General features: G+C 45.6%; 2 protein-coding genes and 1 pseudogene across 2 annotated transcripts; 2 read left to right on the forward strand and 1 right to left on the reverse strand.

The window, feature by feature from the left end:
• The first annotated feature begins 1117 nt into the window (after positions 1–1117).
• LOC123153234 (uncharacterized) lies at positions 1118–2918 on the forward strand. Its single transcript, XM_044572449.1, has 2 exons — positions 1118–1430; positions 1514–2918. The coding sequence occupies exons 1-2, from the start codon at positions 1164–1166 to the stop codon at positions 1856–1858; spliced, it is 612 nt and encodes a 203-aa protein (XP_044428384.1). The 5' UTR covers positions 1118–1163; the 3' UTR covers positions 1859–2918.
• A 6761-nt stretch (positions 2919–9679) lies between these two features.
• LOC123152082 (protein FAR1-RELATED SEQUENCE 5-like) lies at positions 9680–12999 on the reverse strand. The gene is made up of 4 exons (XM_044571691.1): positions 12615–12999; positions 10790–12446; positions 10278–10712; positions 9680–10205 (listed from the first exon to the last, which is right to left on the reverse strand). Exons 1-4 carry the CDS (start codon positions 12906–12908, stop codon positions 9985–9987), a joined length of 2607 nt encoding a protein of 868 aa, XP_044427626.1. The 5' UTR covers positions 12909–12999; the 3' UTR covers positions 9680–9984.
• Positions 13000–13540: 541 nt separating this feature from the next.
• Positions 13541–20233, forward strand: LOC123151761 (galactose mutarotase-like; annotated as a pseudogene).
• The last annotated feature ends 281 nt before the right edge of the window (positions 20234–20514 follow it).

Genomic DNA, 20514 nt, shown 5'->3' on the forward strand with positions numbered 1-20514 from the left:
CTCTACGCTCACTGCTCGAGCTCCTGCTATGTCGCGTGCTGCACCGACTTCGACTATTTCTCGTTGCAGTGCTTTGTTGCTCTTGCGCATTTCTATTGGAGGTCAAGGCCGCTCTCATCCTCATTATGGCTAGTGCGACCAGGATGGTCATCCTGAGTCTCAGTGCTTCCTTAACAAGCGACACATGCGTAAGGTGCGAACATCGTCTTCAGGGACTCGTTCTTCTACTCCAACACCTTCAGCCACCGCGTTGACTGAGCAAGATATTATGAGATTAAGAGCATGTTTGGGACTGCTTCGCTTCACCAAACCAGTTTCACTCCACCAAATTCACTTTGGAGCAGTTTTACACAGAGGTTGTAGCACTACCAAAGAGAATGTTTGCTTCCATCTAGTTTCAGCTTCAAGAATGGGTAATTTCCTGGAAAGGATCTATTTTATTGAATGAAGGGGGGGGTATCCATTTACTGATGGTACTGGTGGGTAATTCCCCCCCCCCCAACTCCAGCCTTTTTCTTAGAGATACCTCTGAATAGCTTCATAAAAAACTGGGAGTTGTACCCCAGATTCTTTTTTTTTGCAAAGCGACATATCGTGGAGCTACCTTGTTTGACTTGTGTTTTTTAGAGCGGAGCTGAATTTTAAGGAGCAGAGTAGTCCCAAACAGGCTCTTAAGCATCCGCTTGCCGCTTCAGATTCTTCTTCGTCAGGTACTGCAGGTTTTGTGACTGATGCTTCCCGCACTGAGCGGCCACCCTCTACATAGTCAGGTACACCCTACTCCAAACACCATCAAACGGTAACAAGGGCGTTCGCTAGGAAACCTCAAAAATCTGACGGCAGCAGATAAGATTTTCCTTTATTATTGCAAATGAATTTTTTTTCTTTGAGAGTTTTTTTTTCTGAAAGCGTTTCCATTTTTTAGACAATGAACTCGTTTCCTTTGAGAGCTATACTTTTTTTTTTGGGACAGTTTTGAGAGAGTTACTCTTTTTTTAGCAACTTTTGAGAGGTACTCCTATTTCAAACGAGTTATCCACCAAAACACGTTTTTTAGGCAAAACACTTTAAGGGCGGGCCGTGCTAATTACTTGGGCCGAAGTAACCAGCCCAGCTCGTCTAGCAATCCCATTCTTTTCACTGGGTCGCAGGCGACGACGCCGATGACGAAACAACAGCCGCCGCCGCCCGTCCAATCCCCCTTGCCAAACCCTCGACGAGCCGACCTGTGCCGCCGGCCGGTGAGAGCCCCTGCCGAGGGCGCCGAACCGGAGGAGGCGATGCCGCCAGGAGGTAGCGGAGGCGAGCACGGCTACGGGGAGCCGGCAGCCGCCCGCGGAGGCCGGGACGAGGAAGATCCATCCCGTTCTTCGCATCCGCCGCCGTCGCCGTTGCCGCCTGGCCTCGCCGTCATTCCCATGGCATCTGAGGTTTGCTCCCATCCTCCTTCCAATCCTAGGTCTAGGAGTTGACACCGGGAACTGAATTGAATTATTTATACTACCATTTTTAGATGGAGAAGGAGAAGGAACTGAAGAATGTGCGGCAGGAGGAGGAGGTTCCCGCGGCGAGCTTTCCGGCGGACGCTCTCATGGAGATCCTGTCACGCGTGCCCTGCAGGCCGCTGTGCCGCTTCAAGTGTGTGTCCAAAGAGTGGCTCGCCCTCTGCTCCTACTCCCACACCCGCAAGATGTCGCTGCAGACCATGTCCGGCTTCTTCTACAATGATCACGGCTTGCGTTTCCACAATTTGTCCGGAAAAGGTCCTCCCATGGTCGACCCCGACCTCTCTTTCTTGCGCAGCAGCTATAAGCATTTCTGTGTCACGCAATGCAGCACCAGCCTTCTCCTTTGCTAGTGCTGGAAAGTTCCCTATCCTAAGCAGCTCGGTTGGAATTCTCTTCCCAAAGGAAAAACCGAGCAATTTTTTGAATGGCCCGAGGCTGACGAATTCGATTACGTTGTCTGCAATCCTGCCACTCAGGAGTGGACTTCGTTGCCTCCTATAGAATTGCCTGATCACCTTCCGCTTTTCCGCCCAGGCAAATACTTTTTAGGTTTTGACGCGGCCATTCCTTCCCGCTTCGTCGTGTTTGTGCCCCTGAACTCATCTCAGACATATGGCCTGTCCGCGGACATGGTCTACTCATCAGATACAGGAGGATGGACTTTAACAGAGCACAATGATTTCAGTACATATTCAATTAGTTATTTTGAAAGCACCTTCCTGAATAACACTATGCATTTCCCTACTCGTTATTCGGAAATAGTCACAGTGGATATGGAAAGGAAAGATTGGAGGAAAATTAAAATGCCACGTGGCATGACAAATGAATATGGCGATGTTTCCATTGGGAAGTCCCAGGGACGCTTGTTTGCTTGGCATATAAAGGATCAAGGTGATTATCAACTCTCTATTTGGGTTCTTGAAAATTATGACAGCGGAAAGTGGACCTTAAAGTGTACTGTTAGCTGTTCCAAACTGTTTGGAACGGATTGTCGCGAAAATTACGAGTCCTACTCCATGTTCGCAATTCATCCAGAATGTAATTTGATTTTCCTTACTGACAATAAGAAGAAGACATTGTCATATGATATGGATAATCAGGAAGTGCATATTATCTGTGCTACTGGAGATTTCTTGGAAGGTCTACCTTACACTCCCTCTTTTGTGGAATGGACATCAGATGGTCACTAAAGGCTTGCAATACTTAGCATGGCTCTAGTGTCTTGGTAAACATCAGTTGTCGGGTATATCCCAATTCTTGAAGATGTGTGTTGGATTAGTCTTATGTAGCCATGAAGAATTTGTAACTGCCCTATTTTGCTTTCATGTAATAATTGTTGATGTCACTCTTTTAGCTTCTCGTATGGGGACAAATGTGAGATAAATATATTATCTATGTTTGAAATGTTTATTTTCCTGTAACTATATCTTCAGTATGCAACTTTCTATCCACCAATCTTAAATGTTGAGTTTCCCTGTTTTTATACATTTGGAAGATTTATCTGTTATCTCCTTCTGGATTGGCTTTTCGATGTGTTGTGTTATAACATATACAGTGGGTATAAAGAAAGCTTAGTTTCCTTTCAAGTATGAAACTTGCATAGTCTTCAATTGATGATATCAAACAATATGCAGCTTTACAAACCTACTAGAGAACTTACTTCACTAAGTCGGTATGTTTGTAGTTAATACCGGGTTAGTACCCTTCAAATTTGTAGCTTATGATTCTAACTGGACGTCCATTCTAACTCATGCTCCTCTAGTGTTTTTTTAATTCTTGTTTGGATTGAGCTTTATCCATAAACCATTTTTTTCGGTTCCTTAACTCTGGTTAGACTGTTGTATTTGGATTCTCTGGATCAACAATGGCGGGTTGAGAAGCTTGACAGTGATGATGTCTTTGAAGCCCCAAGCTAAACAGTCCTGGTTAGTACGGCCTCGGAGAAAACCAAATCTATTCTGGTAAATAATTCTCAAGATAACCTGCTAACCAGAAGTTTTGTAATCAATTTTAGGCAGCAGTTAAGCAAAGTGATGGGCCGGTAATCATTAGCTGTCTCAGGTGAGGCATTTTGTTTTTGAATCAAAGTAGCCCGTATTAATTGGTGCTCCTGAGATTTAGTTCACCAGTGCAAAACTCTGAGCAAAGGCGATAGAAATTCTCATTGACAGTGCCCCAACACGTTTTCGTGGCTAACAATATCTGGCAAGCGAAGGCGGAGCCTAACTACAAAGGTTTTACTTGGCTCATCCTCCATAAAGAGGGCTTTGATGGCAGACCGCCTAACGGGGCGAGGTTGGCCTAGCCCCATGATCAAGCTTGCAAGCTTTGCGACATGGATTCTGAGACAAATGATTACATTTGCACGGGGCTGCATGTTCTATCGGTGTTAAGGGATTGACGGATTGTCGCGGATTGGAAGGACCTCCAAGTAGGGTGAACCTCAGGGGTCGTTTGGAGCACAGGATTTGTGGAGGAATTTGAAGGGCGGGAGTTTCATAGGAGAGTTCCTTTGGCGCCCTCGGGAATAGGAAAACGAGATGAGAGAATTCCTTATTTAACACCGTGTCTAAATTTTACACCCTATTTAACATCGACGAGTAATTTCTTCTCTATTTAACAGCGAGTCTAAATTTTATGCCTTTTATAACACTTCTGTCTATTTCAAGCCTAGATGATACCTGAAAAGATCATTTTGCCCTCACGTGGTATGTTTATGTGCGTGTGTGCGTGTGCTATTGCGTGTGTGTACGCGCGCGCACGTGTGTGCTATTGCCGTGGATGTGCGTGTGTGCTGCTGCGTGTGGCTTGGCTATTGCGTGTGTACGTGTGTGTGCGTTGCGTGCATGTGTGCATTAATCTTGTCATATGTTATACAGTGCAAGTGTGGATCATGGGTGTGTTGGATGCTATGTTGAGCACTAGAGATAAGATGAGTTAGTTAGTCTGATAGTGCTTGACCGCATTTTGTACGCATTGCATGCAAGTCAGATTGTGTGGCCATTATGGTAAAAAAAAAGTTAGAGTAAACTATACTGATGGTGTTAGAGTAAACTATACTGATGGTCATTGAACTTACCGTGTATGCTCACTTTGGTCACTGTATTTTAAAATACAATCACTATATACGTGTTGAGATGATTATACAGTCACTGTCAGATCGTGTAGCTCTGTATTCCATCTATTTGACCGATCAAACAATTCACATGACATTTCTCGAGCTTATTTTCTCTCTTGTTGAGTATAATGTATATTAGGAAGTATAGAATAGATTAGGAGTTGTTCCTACCTTGTCTTATACTTTAAGTTGGTCATTGTATTTCTATATATATGCCCACGAGGCTCAACCAATACAATAAACTATTTCGGCAATCCCTCTCTCCCTTCTAACATGGTATCTATCGCAAGTCGATCCTAAACCCTAGCCGCCGCCGCTTCCGCACCTGCGCGCCAGCCCCGGGGCAGTCGGCCTCCATGACCGCCACCGGGGGCCGCGCCGCCCGTACCTAGGGTTCGTCCGTCGATCGTGTTGACCGGCAGCCCTAGAGAGTCTTTTCCCCGAGCCTTGCTCCGGGGTTTTCTCTCCCCCGCCGGTCATCTTGCTCGCGCAATTTCTTTTTGGTTCTTCGATCTATTCTTGATCGGTTTGCGTTGCCCATCGCCGCCGTCGACCCCGAGCGCCTCTACTCCGATCCCGGCGCGACCAGCCGACCTCTCCTCCGACCTGGTGGCCACGCACGCCGAGGTGGCCCGTCCTGGCCAGCCGCCGTCCGCGAGTCGGTCCGCCCGTCGCCCTGCGCCGGCCGTCACCGCCCTGCTCTGACCGGAACACCTGCATCGCCCCGACCCGGTGGCCTCGCGCCATGCGACGGCCAATCATAGCCGTCGCTCGCGCGCCGGCCCGCCCATCGATCCACATCACCCGCCTCCGCCGCGTCTGCTCGGCGGCCCGGCGGTCTACCTCGCCGGCCTCATCCTCGGCGGCGTCAGGCTCGTCGGCTGTGTCAACTCGGGCGCCGCTGCTCCGTTGGTCGCTCGGGCCTCACTGCCTGGGCGCCGGTGTTGCTTTGGCAGCCCGGATGCTGGTGCTGACAAGCTCGTCCGCACGACGTCCCACGACGTCCGTCGTCGTCGGCTTCATCTCGGACTCTGCCGCCATCATGCCTCCACCAAGCGGCGTCCCCGACCTCTTGTTAACCCGATTTGTACATACAAATAAGAGTAATAACATAAACTTTGAAGGAAAAAAATTGTACGGATAAAATCTAAAGACCATCTTTAACCATGCAAAGTGTGTGTGTGTGTGTTGCTACGTGTGTGCTACTGCCATCGCACTGATGCTGCATGTGTGTGCTACTGGCCCGCACACACACATATCACATGAGGGGTAAAATGGTCTTTTCAAGTCCTATTTAGGCTCAAAATGAACAAAAGTGTCATAAAAGACATAAAATTTAAACTCTTTATTACATAGGGAAGAAAAAGTTTTTCAGTGTTAAATAAGGAAACGAAATTTAAGATAGTGTTAAATAAGGTATTCTTTCAAACGAGATCCCGGAGTATTGGCTTCATATCCTTCAGGCTTGAAAAGAAAAGGAAAACCATTTGCTTGAGAGTTTGCTGCGGAGGTTTGTCTTCACTGAGGCAGCAGGTAGCCGCCTGCATCCAACAAAAAACGTGTAGTTATGCAGCTTGGACTGAGGCGGCTTGTGCAAGTTGCTACCGATGCTCGGAAGAAAATCCTATGCGATTCGGGTCGTACGCCCATGTCGTAGGACCCTCTCGAGAGGAGGACACTTGGCAAAAACTTTTCAACGCAAACAATTAATTCTCTAATTAATTTCAGCAACAAATCGCTAATCGCGTTCCGTCCGTCCCACTCTATTCCCACGCCTCCTAGTCCTTTCAGCTTCTACTCCTATTCATCTTCTCTGTCTCTTCCATCTCGCCGGCGACGAGGCCGCACCATGGCGCAGCCGGATAACGGCGACGAGGCACCAGAGCAATCAACATATATGGTAGCACATCCATCGGGACCTCCTCTGCCCACATCTCCACTCATGGTGAGTACAACCTTCTGCACGAGAAATTATATCCTTCTGAACCACGTTCGATTAATTTCAGTACTCTCGCAGCAGTCGCCATGAAACACAGTTCCACCATGGACGAGCAGCGCAACAAGAAACGGTCAGGAGTTTCAAGATGGAAATATGGCAGCCCATCCATCGGTGAGTACAACTTGTTGCAAACAATATATAGTGAGCAGATTTAATACAAACATGTCTTTCTTCATAAGCACGCATCTAAGTTTTGGTAAAGAACAGATTAATAGCATCAATCCTTTGTATAATTATTTATTTCTGAACCATGTTTGAATGATTACATTACCCTCGCAGCAATCGCAGAACACAATTCCACCGAGGATGAGCAGCACAGCAAGGAACGATCAGGATTTGCAAGATGAAAATATTGTTCCAAGAGTTGGGAAGACCTTTCAGTGTGAGGAAGAGGCATATCAGTTTTACAATTCTTATGCTCAAACCAAAGGATTCAGCATTAGGAAGTGCCACCTTAAGCATAGAGGAGATGGGACTTTAAGTTCTAGATATTTTGTTTGTAGCAAGGCAGGTGTGAAGAGCACTCATCCGACACATGTAGCCAAGAAAGAACAAGCTAATTCGAGAACTGATTGCATGGCTCGTGTTCAATTCAGCATCACTCGGGAGGGTATTTGGAATGTGCAGAAAGTCATGCTCGATCACAATCATCAGCTTGTAAGTCCAGATAAGAGGCACATGCTTAGATCGCAGCGTCAACTCTTAGATGCCGATCGCCATATGATTAAGCAGATGAGGACATCGGGAATTAAACAAGCTGAAATATATGATTTCTGTGAGCTTTGGTATGGTAAAGATGCAGTACCCTTCTTGCAAATGGATTGCAACAATTTTTTACGAAGTGAGCGCTCAAAGTATTTGGAAACCAAAGATGCTCAAACATTAACGGAGCATCTAAAGAACAAGCAAGCTGAGGACCCTTCGTTTTTCTACGCCATGCAACTAGATGATGATGATGGCACAATAATGAATATCTTCTGGACCGATGGACAAGCTATCATGGATTACTCTGTCTTTGGAGATGCCATTTCCTTTGACACCACATTTTCAACAAATAAGTTTCAAATGCCATTCGCTCCGTTTATTGGTGTTAATCATCACAAACAGACTATTCTTTTTGGTGCAGCACTCTTATATAATGAAACTGCAGATACCTTTGAGTGGGTTTTTAGAACCTTCCTACAAGCTATGTCTGGTAAGCAGCCTGAAACAATATTCACCGATCAATGTGCTGCCATTATAAATGCTATTGGAAGGGTTTTTCCGGAAACACGACATCGTCTTTGTTTATGGCATTTGTACCAGAATGCCGCTAAACATCTAAGCCATGTAATTAGCGACCATCCTTTGTTCCTAAAAGAATTCAAAAGATGTGTGTATGAAGATAGATCAGTGGCACATTTTGAGAATAGATGGCATGAGCTCTTGGTTAAGTACCAGATTGGGGGAAATTTTTGGATAAACAATCTGTACAAGTTGCGTGAGAAGTGGGCTACTATTTATCGTCGGGAGTCTTTTAGTGCAGACATGACATCAACACAAAGGAGTGAAGGAATGAACTATGTGTTCAAGAAAACTTTCCGCAAAAGATTATGCCTTTCAGAATTGATACAAGCATATGAGAAGTGCATTGCTAGTCTTCGCCGGAAAGAAAAATACGAAGACTACAAGTCACGCCATACCAACCCAGTACTCTGCCTACCTAGCCTACCTTTGTTGAAGACTGCAGCGGAATCATATACAAGGACGCTCTATTCCGAGTTTGAAGAAGAATTCAAGAAGCAATTTAGTTTGTCATGTATTTTGCTGAGCACTGATTACACAGTTAGCACTTACAAGTTGACATCTTTTGAATACAAGAATGATGAAGCCATAGTGGCTTTTAATCCAACTACTTTGGAGATATGGTGTTCATGCAAGTTGTATTGCTGTATAGGTACGCAACATGCTTCCCCACTTCCTTAATATGATAGCCTTTGAAATTACTTTCTAAAATAGTTTTGAATGTTGTAGGTATATTATGCAAGCACACTCATAAGGTTTTGACCTGCTGCAATATCATCACCCTGCCAAGTCAGTTCATATTGAACAGATGGACAAAACATGCAAAACAAGAAATTTTTACTTCCAAACCGAATACCGATGATAGCCTAGACTCTATGTTTGCACATACTTCTCGAAAAATGATGTCACTTGCATTGAAGTGTAAAACTTCGAAGGAGGTTCTTACATATCTGAACGTTGGTATTGATAAGTTGGCTTTGGAAGCACATGAATTACTTGGCAATCTAAACTTAGATGAGGATGATGATTCTGAAAGTTCCTCCGAAATGAATGAATATGTTGCCAAGACAATGGTGCCATTCAAAGCTCCTGAACGAATAAAAGGTCCAATGAAAAAAAGATCAAAAGATGTTCTAGAGGGAGCAAAGAAAGGGAAAAAGGAAGGTACATTTAATTCTTATGTGTGAATAAGTAGCAAAGTTTCACTTCTATTTCTTATATTCACATAATGTGCAGGAAAAGGTACAAACCATCCAGAAAAGGAGTCGGTGCTTGTTCCACCTACAATTGGCCCTTCAGAATTCGCCGGTGCCAGTACTATATGTCCGCCTGTAGCCATGGCATTTGGAGAGTGCCCACCAGTTTCTGTTCCACCTATTCAAGGAGAATTTACAAGATTATTTCTTGAAGCTCATGGAGATGGCACAACATTGCCGGCTGCTCGTCAATTAGATTTCAGCGAAGATGCTAGCACATCAAGGTTTCAGCAGTGACGTATGTATCATACGCTGATTCTTGTTGTTTCCTTAAAGCTAGTTAGCTGGGCATGTCAGCTAAATGGTGTTATTAGTTATGTGCTTGTGTTGTTACCTGAATATTGGTGAACAAATATTTTCAAACCTTGTGCATTTGTCTCTTTGGCAAAACTGGAATGTTCTATTCTCTTATTCTGTAGCTATACTCATCAGGATGGTCAATCTTATTTCTCTGAAAGTAATGACTATATGCAATCTTATTCTGTAGCTATATTCATCAGGATGGTCAATCCTAAAGTGCAGTCATATTTTGCAAAAGAGTCATGTACAAGCAACATTACACACAACAGCTTGTATTCTTGCCTTACAAAAAATCTCTTTTGTCAATTACCACGAATTTCTATTCACAGTGTACATCAAATTATTTTATACAACAGCAGCTCAATCACTGGCAAGATGTGCCAACTACAAAAAGTTGTACATGTATCAGTACCTCATCAAATCATTGACAAGATGAACAAACTACAGAATTTTGTACAAACTACAAAGTTCCTTCCTTTCGCACATTTATCCTTGGTCATCACTGGCAACATGAGCAGCTCAAATCGTTGGCAAGATGTACCCTTGGTCGTCAGTTTTGGGGCTGTCTTCTTTGCACACTGTCAGGTCAGTCCAGCCGCGGGGGAGAGCACCGGGGGCGGCGGCCACAGCTGCAAACAATATATAGTGAGCAGACTCCTTTGCTGCACCGGCGAATTCTGAAGGGCCAATTGTAGGTGGAACAAGCACCGACTCCTTTGCTGGATGGTTTGTACTTTTTCCTGCACATTATGTGAATATAAGAAATAGAAGTGAAACTTTGCTACTTATTCACACATAAGAATTAAATGTACCTTTCCTTTTCCCTTTCTTTGCTCCCTCTAGAACATCTTTTGATCTTTTTTTCATTGGACCTTTTATTCGTTCAGGAGCTTTGAATGACACCATTGTCTTGGCAACATATTCATTCATTTCGGAGGAACTTTCAGAATCATCATCCTCATCTAAGTTTAGATTGCCAAGTAATTCATGTGCTTCCAAAGCCAACTTATCAATACCAACGTTCAGATATGTAAGAACCTCCTTCGAAGTTTTACACTTCAATGCAAGTGACATCATTTTTCGAGAAGTATGTGCAAACATAGAGTCTAGGCTATCATCGGTATTCGGTTTGGAAGTAAAAATTTCTTGTTTTGCATGTTTTGTCCATCTGTTCAATATGAACTGACTTGGCAGGGTGATGATATTGCAGCAGGTCAAAACCTTATGAGTGTGCTTGCATAATATACCTACAACATTCAAAACTATTTTAGAAAGTAATTTCAAAGACTATCATATTAAGGAAGTGAGGAAGCATGTTGCGTACCTATACAGCAATACAACTTGCATGAACACCATATCTCCAAAGTAGTTGGATTAAAAGCCACTATGGCTTCATCATTCTTGTATTCAAAAGATGTCAACTTGTAAGTGCTAACTGTGTAATCAGTGCTCAGCAAAATACATGACAAACTAAATTGCTTCTTGAATTCTTCTTCGAACTCGGAATAGAGCGTCCTAGTATATGATTCCGCTGCAGTCTTCAACAAAGGTAGGCTAGGTAGGCAGAGTACTGGGTTGGTATGGCGTGACTTGTAGTCTTCGTATTTTTCTTTCCGGCGAAGACGAGCAATGCACTTCTCATATGCTTGTATCAATTCTGAAAGGCATAATCTTTTGCGGAAAGTTTTCTTGAACACATTGTTCATTCCTTCACTCCTTTGTGTTGATGTCATGTCTGCACTAAAAGACTCCCGACGATAAATAGTAGCCCACTTCTCACGCAACTTGTACAGATTGTTTATCGAAGAATTTCCCCCAATCTGGTACTTAACCAAGAGCTCATGCCATCTATTCTCAAAATGTGCCACTGATCTATCTTCATACACACATCTTTTGAATTCTTTAAGGAACAAAGGATGGTCGCTAATTACATGGCTTAGATGTTTAGCGGCATTCTGGTACAAATGCCATAAACAAAGACGATGTCGTGTTTCCGGAAAAACCCTTCCAATAGCATTTATAATGGCAGCACATTGATCGGTGAATATTATTTCAGGCTGCTTACCAGACATAGCTTGTAGGAAGGTTCTAAAAACCCACTCAAAGGTATCTGCAGTTTCATTATATAAGAGTGCTGCACCAAAAACAATAGTCTGTTTGTGATGATTAACACCAATAAACGGAGCGAATGGCATTTGAAACTTATTTGTTGAAAATGTGGTGTCAAAGGAAATGGCATCTCCAAAGACAGAGTAATCCATGATAGCTTGTCCATCGGTCCAGAAGATATTCATTATTGTGCCATTATCATCATCTAGTTGCATGGCGTAGAAAAACGAAGGGTCCTCAGCTTGCTTGTTCTTTAGATGCTCTGTTAATGTTTGAGCATCTTTAGTTTCCAAATACTTTGAGCGCTCACTTCGTAAAAAAATGTTGCAATCCATTTGCAAGAAGGGTACTGCATCTTTACCATACCAAAGCTCACAGAAATCATATATTTCAGCTTGTTTAATTCCCGATGTCCTCATCTGCTTAATCATATGGCGATCGGCATCTAAGAGTTGACGCTGCGATCTAAGCATGTGCCTCTTATCTGGACTTACAAGCTGATGATTGTGATCGAGCATGACTTTCTGCACATTCCAAATACCCTCCCGAGTGATGCTGAATTGAACACGAGCCATGCAATCAGTTCTCGAATTAGCTTGTTCTTTCTTGGCTACATGTGTCGGATGAGTGCCCTTCACACCTGCCTTGCTACAAACAAAATATCTAGAACTTAAAGTCCCATCTCCTCTATGCTTAAGGTGGCACTTCCTAATGCTGAATCCTTTGGTTTGAGCATAAGAATTGTAAAATTGATATGCCTCTTCCTCACACTGAAAGGTCTTCCCAACTCTTGGAACAATATTTTCATCTTGCAAATCCTGATCGTTCCTTGCTGTGCTGCTCATCCTCGGTGGAATTGTGTTCTGCGATTGCTGCGAGGGTAATGTAATCATTCAAACATGGTTCAGAAATAAATAATTATACAAAGGATTGATGCTATTAATCTGTTCTTTACCAAAACTTAGATGCGTGCTTCTGAAGAAAGACATGTTTGTGTTAAATCTGCTCACTATATATTGTTTGCAACAAGTTGTACTCACCATTAGTGGAGGAGGTGTGGGTAGAGGAGGTTCCGATGGATGGGCTGCCATATTTCCATCTTGAAACTCCTGACCGTTTCTTGTTGCGCTGCTCGTCCATGGTGGAACTGTGTTCCATGGCGACTGCTGCGAGAGTACTGAAATCAATCGAACGTGGTTCAGAAGGATATAATTTCTCGTGCAGAAGGTTGTACTCACCATGAATGGAGATGTGGGCAGAGGAGGTCCCGATGGATGTGCTGCCATATATGTTGATTGCTCTGGTGCCTCGTCGCCGTCGTCCGGCTGCGCCATGGTGCGGCCTCGTCGCCGGCTAGATGGAAGAGACAGAGAAGATGAATAGGAGTAGAAGCTGAAAGGACTAGGAGGCGTGGGGAACAGAGTGGGACGGACGGAACGTGATTAGCGATTTGTTGCTGGAATTAATTAGAGAATTAATTGCTTGCGTTGAAAAGCTTTTGCCAAATGTCCTCCTCTCGAGAGGGTCTCACGACGTGGGCGTACGACCCGGGTCGCATAGGATTTTCTTCCTGCTTTGCTTGATGGGCTCACGTATTTGGCCATTCACATCCTTTGTCTGTTCCCTCTGTGAATGCCGTAGCCTCAGGGGCGCGCACCGCTGCCAGCCAGTGCCACTGATCGATGTGGCAAAACGAGAGATATGAGCTACGTACAATCCAGACCAGCTTCGTCCGTTGGTTCCAACCAAAGTAAGGCTGCACAGCACAGGATAGGCACCGGAGAAGAAGAAGCTAGCGTACGGCTACTTTGCGCGTCACGAGGAGTAGTGGCTACCCTCTGACAGAAGAACACTCAATGCTGGTGGCGGTCACACACTCACACATACCAAGGAATAGGATGGATGTGGCTACTTTATATCTTCTTGCCTTCACGTCCGTATGCATAACCAACAAACAGTAGTAGAACTCTCTTCTTCCAGCTCTTCTCGGCTGCTAAGGTGACACTCTACAATAGATACACCTTGTGATGAAAATGGCGAGAGCCCTGTTCATCGCGGTCCTTGCCACGTGCTTTGTGGCGCTCGGCCTGCCCGGCGAAGCGGCGGCCGAGAGGAAGACCGTCGGTGTCTACGAGCTCAACAAGGGGGATTTCTCAATCAAGGTCACCAACTGGGGCGCCACCCTCATGTCTGTGATTCTCCCCGACTCGAGAGGTAATGAAATGACACGCTTCTTCCTTCCTTCCTTCCTTCCAAAAGGCCCGTGGTTCTCGTCCGTTGCTTCTGCAAATGATCTGGGATTATCTCACTCTTCTTCCCTTGCACTGTAGGAAACTTGGGGGATGTCATCCTGGGCTACGATACGGTTGCTGAATATATGGTAAGATCACGAATAAACGCCTTTGTTTCTTTTCCTAATACAACATGGTTTAGTTCTTCTTCTTTAGCCGCTGACAAAGTTGGTTTCTGCTTTTGCTTTGCATCCGATCGCGTGTTTATACACAGAATGGCACCGCCTACTTTGGAGGGTTGATCGGCCGCGTCGCCAACAGGATCGCCAATGCCCGGTTCACGCTCGACGGCAAAGTCTACCGGCTGGTTCCCAACGATGGCAACAACACGCTCCATGGTAGGTCCAAGAGAAAATTTTCTCTCCTGGCTCCTAAGAGCTGCGACTGATCATCTTTCTGCTGTGGTTCTCTAGGTGGTCACCGGGGATTCGACAAGGTCGTGTGGACGGTGAAAGAGCACGTCGCCGGCGGCAGCTCCCCCTTCATTACTCTGTATTACCATAGCTTCGACGGAGAGCAAGGTAAGGAATAATTTGGAGCCCTTACAATTTTCTGATATTTTCATCAAGAGGAAGTTGCATAAATACTCGATTTTTGGGGCTGACATAACGCAGAACCACAACTCCAGAGGATTTTAACAGAAAACCACAACTCCGGGCCTAACCGGTAACAAAAAAACACAAATTTGTTCTGGTTAGTAAGTTAAGGAGAATTAGTTACTTCTTGCTCAAGTCCACTCCGCCGATGACTATAGAGAATGCCAGGGATGGTGGAATCAGGAAGAAACTCTCTTGTGAGAATACGTCAAATGTAACAAGTCATAGAGGGAGTGAAATAGTGGTTGCAGAGGCGGGCAAAGCAGATACGGTCATGACTGAAAAAGCAAAAGTAGCTAGTGGAGCGAAGGAGGGAGAGGTGTATGTGGGAGAGGGGAGAAGTGAGGGGCTGGTCCATAGTTCACAAAAGGAGGAGCAGGTAAAGAAGCAAATGTACAGATTTAAGAGGAGGAAAAGGGAGGAGGGGATAGGTAACCAGCAGGGTCTTGGTGTGGTCGTAGGAGAGAAGAGGCAAGGGATGGACATGGATGTTGTCGAGGAGGAGGAAGATAGTCAGAAGAGGGCTCGGACAGAGGAGAAGATGACTCAAACCATGAGGCGGGGCTGTCGGAACAGCTCCGCGAGCAGAAATGAAAATTATAGCATGGAACTGTCGGGGGCTTGGGAACCCCGCGGCAGTTCGAAGCCTTTTGGAATTACAGAAGGCAGAAGATCCTGATGTGCTCTTTCTCTCTGAAACTAAAAGCTATGAGAGGGAGATGGAGCATTTGAGGTGGAAGCTTGGTATGCCAAACATGGTGGTGAAAGATCCGGAAGGTCGTCGGGGAGGGCTCGCTCTCTTTTGGCGAAGGGGAGTGGATGTACGACTACGGTGGAAGGATAAATACTTTATAGATGCGGTGGTGATGGAGGAAAATGGAGTGCAGTGGCGGTTGACGGGCTTGTATGGGGAGTCCAAAGCGGGGGAGAAAGGAAATACGTGGAAGGCATTGAAGTCATTGAAGGGGCAGCTGAACCTACCATGGCTATGTTTGGGCGATTTTAACGAAATCCTATTTGCAAATGAGAAGGAAGGAGGGCCGGCTCGGGCCCAGGGGTGTATGGATGCTTTTCGTGCCACACTGGAGTTGTGCGGGCTCGAGGATTTAGGATTTGTAGGAGATCCCTATACGTGGCGTAACAATTGGCATGATGTTGAAGGGTATACAAGGGAGAGGCTGGATCGGGCAGTGGCATGCAATAACTGGCGCGGGTTGTTCCCTTTGTATAAAGTAATAAACGGGGATCCTCGTCACTCTGACCACAGGCCGGTTACAGTTCTGGTGGATGGCATGCAGCAGGAGGGAGAAGGTGCTAGAGGTGATGGGTGTTTTAGGTTTGAGGCAAGATGGTTGATGGAGGAGGAGTGTGCTCGGGTGGTGGAAGAGGCGTGGAATGCAGCATTTGTAGAGGGGGATGCTTCTGTTAAGGATAGACTGGCTAAGGTGGGGGGAGAACTCACAAAGTGGGATCGAGAGGTGTTGGGTGAGCTAAAAGGAAGGATTAAGAAGGCAAAGAAGGAGCTTGAGAACTGTCGGCGTGGCTGTATTAGTCAACATAAAATAAACCAGGAGCATCTTCTTCGATTTAAGCTCAGCAGGCTGGAGGATTAGTACAATTTATATTGGAGGCAGAGGGCGCATGTTAATTGGTTGGAGAAGGGAGATAAAAATACAGACTTTTTTCACGCCCATGCAAATGAGAGGAAGAGGGTGAATACGATAAAGAAGCTTAGAAAGGAAGGGGGTGAGGTAGTGGAGGGAGAAGAGGAGATAGGAAAAATTATTACTGACCACTACAAAAGTTTGTTCATGTCTTCTGCAGGTATCGCCAACGACGAGGTGCTGCCCACATGCACACCTCGGTCACACACGATATGAACTCTCGCCTAACTCATGAATTCACAGAACAGGAAGTAAAGGAGGCCCTAAATTCCATTGGTGATTTGAAAGCACCAGGTCCGGATGGCATGCCGGCCATGTTCTATAAGCGGTTTTGGGAGCTGGTCGGGCCAAAAGTGAAGGAGGAAGTGCTGGGTGTGCTGAATGGTGCTCGGATGCCGAATGGATGGAACGAAACTACTATTGTGCTCATACCCAAGGTCAAAAACCCAGAGAAGGTCACAGAGTTTAGGCCTATAAGCCTTTGTAATGTTTTATACAAGTTGATCTCAAAGGTACTTGCAAATCGTCTCAAGGAAATCCTGCCTGAAATCATCTCGCCAACACAGTCAGCATTTGTCCCCGGTCGGATGATCACCGATAACGTGCTCCTGGCATATGAAATCACTCACCTGATGCATAAACGGAAGGGAGGGCGCAAGGGACTGGTGGCAGTGAAGCTTGATATGAGCAAAGCGTACGACCGCGTTGAGTGGGGCTTTCTAGAACGGGTCATGATCAAAATGGGTTTCGCTGAACAGTGGATGCACCTGATTATGAAGTGCATTAGATCAGTTTCATACAGGGTAAAGATTAATAGGAGTTTGTCAGAAGTGATCACCCTAGGCAGAGGACTCCGGCAAGGGGATCCGTTATCACCGTACCTCTTTATAATGTGTGCGGAGGCTTTCTCTGCTGTGTTGTACCAAGCGGAGCAGGAGGGCTCTATCCAGGGGGTTCAGATATGTCGTGGAGCTCCAAAGATAAACCACCTTTTTTTTGCGGACGATTCGCTAATTGTTATGAAGGCAACAGCGGAGGGGGCAGCCAAACTGCAGCAAATTTTAGCTCTTTATGAGGATCAATCCGGCCAAATGATTAATAAGGAGAAGTCTAATGCCATGTTCAGTAAAGGAACCAGTGTAAACACACGGGGGGCTGTCCTGGCTGGCCTTGGCATAGCAGTAGAGTCCTTTAATCAGCGATATCTGGGACTGCCAGTTCACATTGGAGCATCCAGGAGTAAGGAATTTGAATATTTGAAACAGAAGATTTGGCAAAGGATTCAAGGGTGGAAGGAAAAGCTGCTATCGAAGGCGGGGAAAAAGGTCTTGATCAAGGCTGTAGCTCAGGCGATACCCACGTACGCAATGTCGTGTTTTGATCTCACAAAGCAACTTTGCGAAGAGATCAGCGCACTTATTGCCCGGTACTGGTGAAGCCAACAAGATAAAAGCTGATGTCATTGGATAAGCTGGGAACGAATGACGAAATCGAAGAAGGATGGAGGACTTGGGTTCAGAGATCTGCATATTTTTAATCTGGCCATGTTGTCTAGGCAGGGGTGGCGATTACTCGAGGCTCCGGATACACTATGTGCGCAAGTACTGAAGGCTCGCTACTACCCAAACTGTTCTCTTCTTGAGGCGACAGAAAGAGAGGGTATTTCTTATACCTGGAGAAGCATACTGAAGGGGGTTAATCTGCTCAAGGAAGGAATTGTTTGGCGGGTGGGGTCGGGTGATAACATCAAAGTGTGGGAGGATCCGTGGATTCCTCGAGGAGATACTAGAAAGCCAACATCAGTAAGAGGGAACACAGTTATCACACATGTTTCTGAACTAATGGACCCGGTTAGGGAAACCCGGGATGAGCAGTTAGTAAGGGACCTTTGCAATGAAGATGATGTGTCGCATATCCTCGCTATCCCGGTGCGACCGGATATGGACGATTTTGTAGCATGGCACTATGACCCCAAAGGAAAATTCTCTGTAAAAGGGGCGTATCATGTCGGTATCCGGATAAGAGATGCAAGAAATGGCAATGATGCAGGCCCATCATTGAGTCAGGGAAGGGGAGAGGATAAATGGCAAAGATTGTGGAACCTGGAGATGCCAGGGAAGGTGCGTATTTTTCTGTGGAGGTTTGCGCATAATAGCTTGCCCCTCCGTATGAATATTAAACGAAAAAGGGTGGACTTGGATACAAGATGCCCAGTGTGTGGCCGGCTGGATGAGGATGGTGGTCATCTGTTCATAAAATGCAAAGCTGTCAAGCAAGTTTGGAGAGGATTGGAGCTAGAGGATACAAGAAGTGCTTTGTTGGAGTGCACTGGGCCAAGAGGTGTTTGATCACATATGGAGCTTGGATAATAGTAAGCGAGATATTTCCCTTATCCTGCTATGGGAATGGTGGTCAGTGAGAAACAAGGTAAATGCAGGAGAGACGATGAGGTGCACTGACAATATCTGCTATACTATCCGACAGTATCTTCATGAATTCAGTAAAAGTGTTATGAAGCCTGTACAAGTGCCTCCCCAGGACAAGGTTACGTGGAAGCGACCCCCACCTGATGTCGTTAAAGTCAATTTTGATGCATCCTATCATGCGGACACAGGGAGAGGAGCATGGGGGTGTGTTGCTCGTACTGACCAAGGTGAATTTCTGGCAGCAAAGGCCGGCACACTTAAGCATCTTACAGGGCCTCTACATGCAGAAGCTTTGGCATGTGTGCTAACTACTGAAGCAAGTGCGGGACTGGGCATCCACAGGGTGATTCTTGAGTCTAATTCCCAAGTGCTTGTCCATACACTCAATTCTGGTGAATATGAACGAGCTTTGATCGGTGTCCTCCTACGGGAGACGCGAAGTATCTACCATCTGAACTTTGAATCATTTAGTTTCAGTTTCTGTAACCGAAATTGTAATAAGGTAGCACATGAGTTAGCTGCTTTTGGCTTCAGATCGGGAGCTGCTGATCTGTCGTGGATCGAGTATGCCCCAGACTTTGTTTCTGTTCTGGTCGCTAGCAACATTGCTGAGCCAGTTTAGTAATGGAATGAATTGTTCCGGGTCAAAAAAAAAGTTAAGGAGAATTATGACATATGGGTTCAGTCTTAAATGATCAATCTGGGGAATTCTCAGCCAATCTAGGCCAACCATTTTAAAATTTGGACAATTTTTTATAAGAATCGGTCAAATTTTCTTAAAGAATCCAAAGTTTTCAAAAAATCATCCGAAGAACATGTTAAATGGTCAATTTGGGGAATTTTCAGCCAAGTTAGCCCAACCATTTGAAATTTGGACAGTTTTTGTAAGATAAAACTGATTGATTTGTGCTTTTTTTTTACTGATTGGTCCTGGGGTTTTGGTTTTCTGTTAAAACCCCCTAGAGTTGTGGTTTTGTGTTACCTCGGTCTCAATAATTGTGTATTTGTGCAATAGTCTTGTTAAATCTCAATAGACCGAGACTTCGTTAAGTACCAGTTGATGTTATATCCATGAGATATTATGTTGAGATCCGTGCATTTTTTCTCTCTGTTTTTTTACATATTATGTCACTTCACTGAGACTCAGTCTGACAGGGGCGTCGATGGGTACGACATCAACTACGTCGTGGACGGCGGGGGCCTGCGGCGGGTGGCGGCCGTCCGGGACGGCGCGTCCGGCAGGGCAATGGAGCTGTGGGCGGACCAGCCTGGGGTGCAGTTCTACACGGCCAACGGGCTGAGCGGCGTGAGGGGAAAGGGCGGCAAGGTCTACGGCCGGTACGGCGCGCTCTGCCTGGAGACGCAGGGGTTCCCCGACGCCGTGAACCGCCCGAGTTTCCCGTCGCAGATCGTCCGGCCGGGGAAGGTGTACAGGCATGACATGGTGTTCAAGTTCTCCTTCTAGTAGCTAGTACTAGCTAGTGGTAGTGTGGTACCTGAGCTCGGTCGTTTGTCAGGCAACACAGTCGTCTCGTGTTTTGTGTAGTGTCTGAATTTGATCGGTTGAGCTTCAAGGGAGGAATAAAAGCATGCTGCAGGTTCAAGCCTTTTTTAGATATTGAAGAGTAAAATGCACTCTGGGTCACTCTTTATTTTTTTAAATATACTACTATGTAAACTAATATAAGACCATTTACAAAGGGAGTACTTTCATAAAATTGCACTCTGCATCACTCTCCAGCATGCAATATCGTCACTGCTTTATCAACCACGGCATGGATGCAAGCCGGAGGCGGCCGCATGACGACGGGGCCCACCTCTGCTGTGACCCCCTCGTCGCAGCACCGTAGGTGTTGCAAGCGATGCTGCGACGGTGCCACCTTCAATGCCCTTTGCTGCAGTGCCGTTGTGCTGCAAGTGAGCAACGGGGTGCGACAGGAAGCTGTGGCTGCAATGACCGGCG

The sequence above is a fragment of the Triticum aestivum genome, chromosome 7A (genome assembly GCF_018294505.1).
Source record: "Triticum aestivum cultivar Chinese Spring chromosome 7A, IWGSC CS RefSeq v2.1, whole genome shotgun sequence".
Lineage (NCBI taxonomy): Eukaryota > Viridiplantae > Streptophyta > Magnoliopsida > Poales > Poaceae > Triticum > Triticum aestivum.